Below are 4,665 nucleotides of genomic sequence, written 5' to 3' on the forward strand. Positions count from 1 at the left end.
TCTGTCAGGTCCAGAAGAACACACAGGGATGATGGTGGACTGTATTCTGTGTGTGACAGTGGAGCTGTTCTGAGATCAGTTCAGACTTCAGAACTGAGATTCATCTCCACTTCTTCTGATTCCTCTGTCAGTCACTGCTGGATGAAGCTCTCCTCTCCTCTCCACCTCCCAGTAACATGGTCCAATCAGAGCCTCTCTACACACACTGCTCTAATCTCCATCACTCCCAGCTGTTGAGAGAAGACAGACAACAGAGGTGATAAATCAGTGTTTACAGAGACTCACTTCATCAGCTGTCAATCAACGATACAGTAAATCCATCACTAAAGAGTTGGTGCAGCAATGAACCTTCACGAATCTCATCAGTTTATTTCCACTGTGGATTGAGTGAAATGTGCAGAGTGAACAGACTTGTGTGAGTGTGTTCCCTCCAACACGTTAACATGAGCTGAGAGGAAGCAGGCTATGCTATACAGCTGCTCCACATCTGGTCTGAACAGGACTTAAGTCCCTGCTGCTCTTTCTGATGGATGTGCTGAAGTAATATTTAAACAATCTCTGTGTGTTGATGAACATCTGATCTGCTGCTTCGTCAGATATCACCTGACAAATTAACATGGACTCTGTCACTGTTTAGTACAACACTGCTGAAAGCAGCATGGACTGACTCCAACCCTCTACTGACCTCAGAGTCTCCAGTCGACAGTCTGGACTCTCCTTAAGATCACACAGCTGCTTCACATCTGGATCCTTCAGCTTGTTTTCACTCAGGTCCAGTTCTCTCAGGTGGGAGGGGTTGGACTTCAGAGCTGAGGCCAGAGAAGAACAGCTGATCTCTGACAAACTGCAGGAACTCAATCTGAATAAAGAAGAAATAATGTAGATAAAAATCAATAATAATCAAAAGGATATGTCCGAATCAATGAGCTTCTCTCTAAAATGAGTAGAGTGACTTTGTCCTTCTGTTATTGTGGATCATCATCATGTCAGCTTTCTACACACATCATCCACATGTCACCACAACATTCATTCACCTGTTCATGTCAACACACATTCATGCTGACCTGCTGACCTCAGTCAAGTCTATAAATATACAATCAATATCAAATCAAACATGTTAAACTAAACTTATTACAATACTTTTCTCTTTTATTAATTACTGTAACAATAACAATAATAATAATACTTATATTCGTTGGTTCCTGTCTAAACACACAAGGACACTTTACAATACAAGAAGATTTACAGTTAATGAACTGAAACATGGAAAACCAAAAGTGCAGTTCTTTAAACCTTTTCCTCTTCAACACATTTGACAGGTAAATTCAACTCTAAATTAAATGTCATTGCGTGAATTTTTTTTAACTTTTTTTTACTTTTTAACTTACACTGGACATTTTCAGTGTATTTAGAAAACATTAGTCCTCTGACTGAGAGAAATATGAGTGTGAGAGTTCTGAAGGTTCAATTGAAGTGAAGAGACATTACTTATGACAACTGACTGAAATGAAACTGAAGAATCTCAGACTGTTGATAAGATGGGAAATGATTATATGAAATAATGAAAATTTCAAATGTAATTGATTCATTCAAAATGAAAGGATTCAACTTATGTATGAACTGACCTCAGAATCTCCAGTCTACTCTCTGGACTCTCCAGAAAACCACACAGCTGCTTCACTCCTGAATCCTGCAGGTCGTTTCCACTCAGGTGCAGTTTTCTCAGGTGGGAGGGGTTGGACTTCAGAGCTGAAGCCAGAGAAGAACAGCTGATCTCTGACAAACTGCAGTAACTCAACCTAAATAAAGAATAAAAGATGTTTAGAGAAAAAGTTCCTGCTTGAAACTGTTCAGTATGACTTTCATGTTGGAACCAGCAGATACTGGATCATTTGTAATCGTCTGTAAACATGGAAAAATATTTAAATTTGAAAAACTTCAAGGAGAAATTTAAAGTTACTTGTAAAGTTTTAGGTGACAGATTATCTTTCTCATCTTGTCTCTCACACAGCTCACACACTGCTCTGCTTCTCTGACACTCACTGAGCAGAGATGCGAATCAGGGCATTAAGGCGACTGTTCTATGGAAAGTAGCCAAGGTTTGTCCAAAAAGTTGTAGTTTGCAGTTTATTTGTGGCTGTGTCTAAAAAGGAAAAAAAAGCCTGAAAATCTAGTGACAAATGCGCAAAGTTGGCATCAGCAGCTGTGAACGTCTCCTTATTGAAACTGTTGCACCAATTCATTTTGAAAGAGCAACGGCCAATGGGGAAGCTCCAACACTCAGCCGGATGACCAATGGTGTAACTTAATCAGTCAGTCAGTCACGGACATTTGTGTTTATAGGGCTGACCCGGCAGCTGTCCGGCCAAAAATAGTGTCTGACCTCAGAATCTCCAGTCGACAGTCTGGACTCTCCAGAAAACCACACAGCTCCTTCACTCCTGAATCCTGCAGCTTGTTGAGACTCAGCTGCAGTTCTCTCAGGTGGGAGGGGTTGGACTTCAGAGCTGAGGCCAGAGAAGAACAGCTGATCTCTGACCAACTGCAGTCCACCAACCTGAATAAAGAATAAAATGTGACTTTGGGAGATAAAGTAGCTGCTTGAAACTGGTCAATGTTTCATCATCTGCTCTGAGCAGCTCGGAGCTGAAGAAGGTTAAAGGTTAAAAACAGTGAAAAAGATAACTGATTAATATTAATGACAACATGCTCCTGCTTCAATAAAGACGTAGTGACTCCACCTCTCAAACTTAAATAACAACAAACATGCCAGGTTGAAAAATGTGAATAAATTTATATAAAATTTAATATTGTATGAAATACATGCTGTACTGAGTTAAAATATTTAATGTAGTAAAACTTATTTAAAGTGTTGAAACAAACAAATATAGAACTTGTTATTATGAGGTCTTTGGTTTGCATATTTCAGTCAGAACAAACATTACAGAGCCTTAAAAAAAAGTGATGGAACAACCAGCTATTAATTATATATTTGTTCCCGTTAATGTTTTTCATATTATTTAAAAAACTCATTCAGTCAAATCAACAGTCACTGGACTTAAAAACAAACTTTACCATTAAAGTCCTCAGGGATCTTATGTGGATCAGTATAATATCAGCCTTATGTCTGCAGTTCAGTGTCACCACAACTTTGACATCATATTAATTTAAGCACAGAAATAAAAAATAGTGTCTGACCCCAGAGTCTCCAGTCGACAGTCTGGACTCTCCAGAAAACCACACAGATGCTTCATTCCTGAATCCTGCAGGAAGTTTCCACTCAGCTGCAGGTCTCTCAGGTGGGAGGGGTTGGACTTCAGAGCTGAGGCCAGAGAAGAACAGCTGATCTCTGACAACCTGCAGTCGCATAATCTGTATAGAGAATAAATCATGTAGATAAAATCATTGATAATCAATCAGATATGTCCTAACAAATTAACTTTTGAGTGACTTTGTCCTTCTGTTATTATGGATCATCATAATATCAGCCTTCTCCAAATGTCGCCACAACATTCATTCACTCATTCAACACAGATTCAGAACTTATAGGCAATATACAAAACAACTACAACAGCTCCAGTCAGTGAACGGACCTCAGACTCTCCAGTCCACAGTTTGGACTCTCCAATCCAGCAGACAGGACCTTCACTCCTGAATCCTGCAGGTTGTAGTTTCCACTCAGGTTCAGTTCTCTCAGGTGGGAGGGGTTGGACCTCAGAGCTGAGGCCAGAATTTCACAGTGAATCTCTGAGAGTCCACAATTAGTAAGTCTGTGACGAGAGAAAATATAAAACAGAAATTGTAAAATGTGTTACAATAAAACCAGACAATTATTAAAGGAAAGAAACACAATGCATGTCATAACTTGATTAACATCTGCTAATCACATCCATGGTTCAGCTCATCTTATTGTCTTTGACATGAGACAATAATTCTCATCACTCTCTCTCAAACCTGCAGCAGGGAGGGAAGCTGGTGTTACGCCGAGGCTTCTTTAATGTCCACATTCTGTGTGATTTGATCCCTAGAGTCAGAATGAAGCCATCTTGTTTTTACTGTGTATGATTATTATTTCTATTGAATTCAACTCAGTAAACGATTTAATATCATCTCTTTGTTACCTCCTATTGTCAGGTGCTACTGTTCACGTCCATACAGAAAATTTAGATTTCTTCACCATAATGATTAATGACTCAAAGTTGTTTATATAATATCTATATATAACAGAGAAGGACAAAACAGCTACATCCATCATTACACTGTAAGAATGAACAATGATAATGTGGCCTTTTCATCAACTTAACAGCAATAATCACAACCAACTGAACATTTTGGTTCATTTAAAACTGTTTTTTTCATTGTAAAACTAAGAATAATTATATTATTTTAATTCAAAGAACTAAATGACTAATCGACTCTGATTGATAACGTTCGTCATCATGTCTGGACTTACACAGCCTTCCTGCAGTTCCTCACAGCTGGGATCAGTCTCTGTCGTCCCTCCTCTGATGTGTTGAACTTCTCCAGGTCCAACTCATCCAGAACCTCCTCTGACATCTGCAGCACATAGGCCAGAGCTGAGCAGTGGAAAACAGAGAGTTTCTCCTCTGATCTGTTCTTTGACTTCAGGAACTCTTGGATCTCCTGATGAACTGAGTGATCCTT

At 39.2% G+C, this 4,665-nt stretch overlaps 1 protein-coding gene across 1 annotated transcript in view; it reads right to left on the reverse strand.

The window, feature by feature from the left end:
- The window catches only part of LOC111647315 (uncharacterized), a 5,545-nt gene that overhangs the window by 729 nt on the left and 151 nt on the right, over window positions 1-4,665 (reverse strand). Inside the window, exons 2-7 of the mRNA XM_087171330.1 lie at window positions 4,454-4,662; window positions 3,594-3,770; window positions 3,199-3,372; window positions 2,384-2,557; window positions 1,626-1,799; window positions 686-859 (exon numbers count right to left, since the gene is read on the reverse strand). Of these exons, the coding sequence (XP_087027456.1) occupies window positions 686-859; window positions 1,626-1,799; window positions 2,384-2,557; window positions 3,199-3,372; window positions 3,594-3,770; window positions 4,454-4,662 (1,082 nt within the window). The remainder of the gene's footprint in view (window positions 1-685; window positions 860-1,625; window positions 1,800-2,383; window positions 2,558-3,198; window positions 3,373-3,593; window positions 3,771-4,453; window positions 4,663-4,665) is intronic.

The sequence above is a fragment of the Seriola lalandi genome, unplaced genomic scaffold (assembly GCF_002814215.2).
Source record: "Seriola lalandi dorsalis isolate HSWRI2012SDOR001 ecotype SW California unplaced genomic scaffold, Sedor1 jcf7180002054984, whole genome shotgun sequence".
Taxonomy (NCBI): domain Eukaryota; kingdom Metazoa; phylum Chordata; class Actinopteri; order Carangiformes; family Carangidae; genus Seriola; species Seriola lalandi.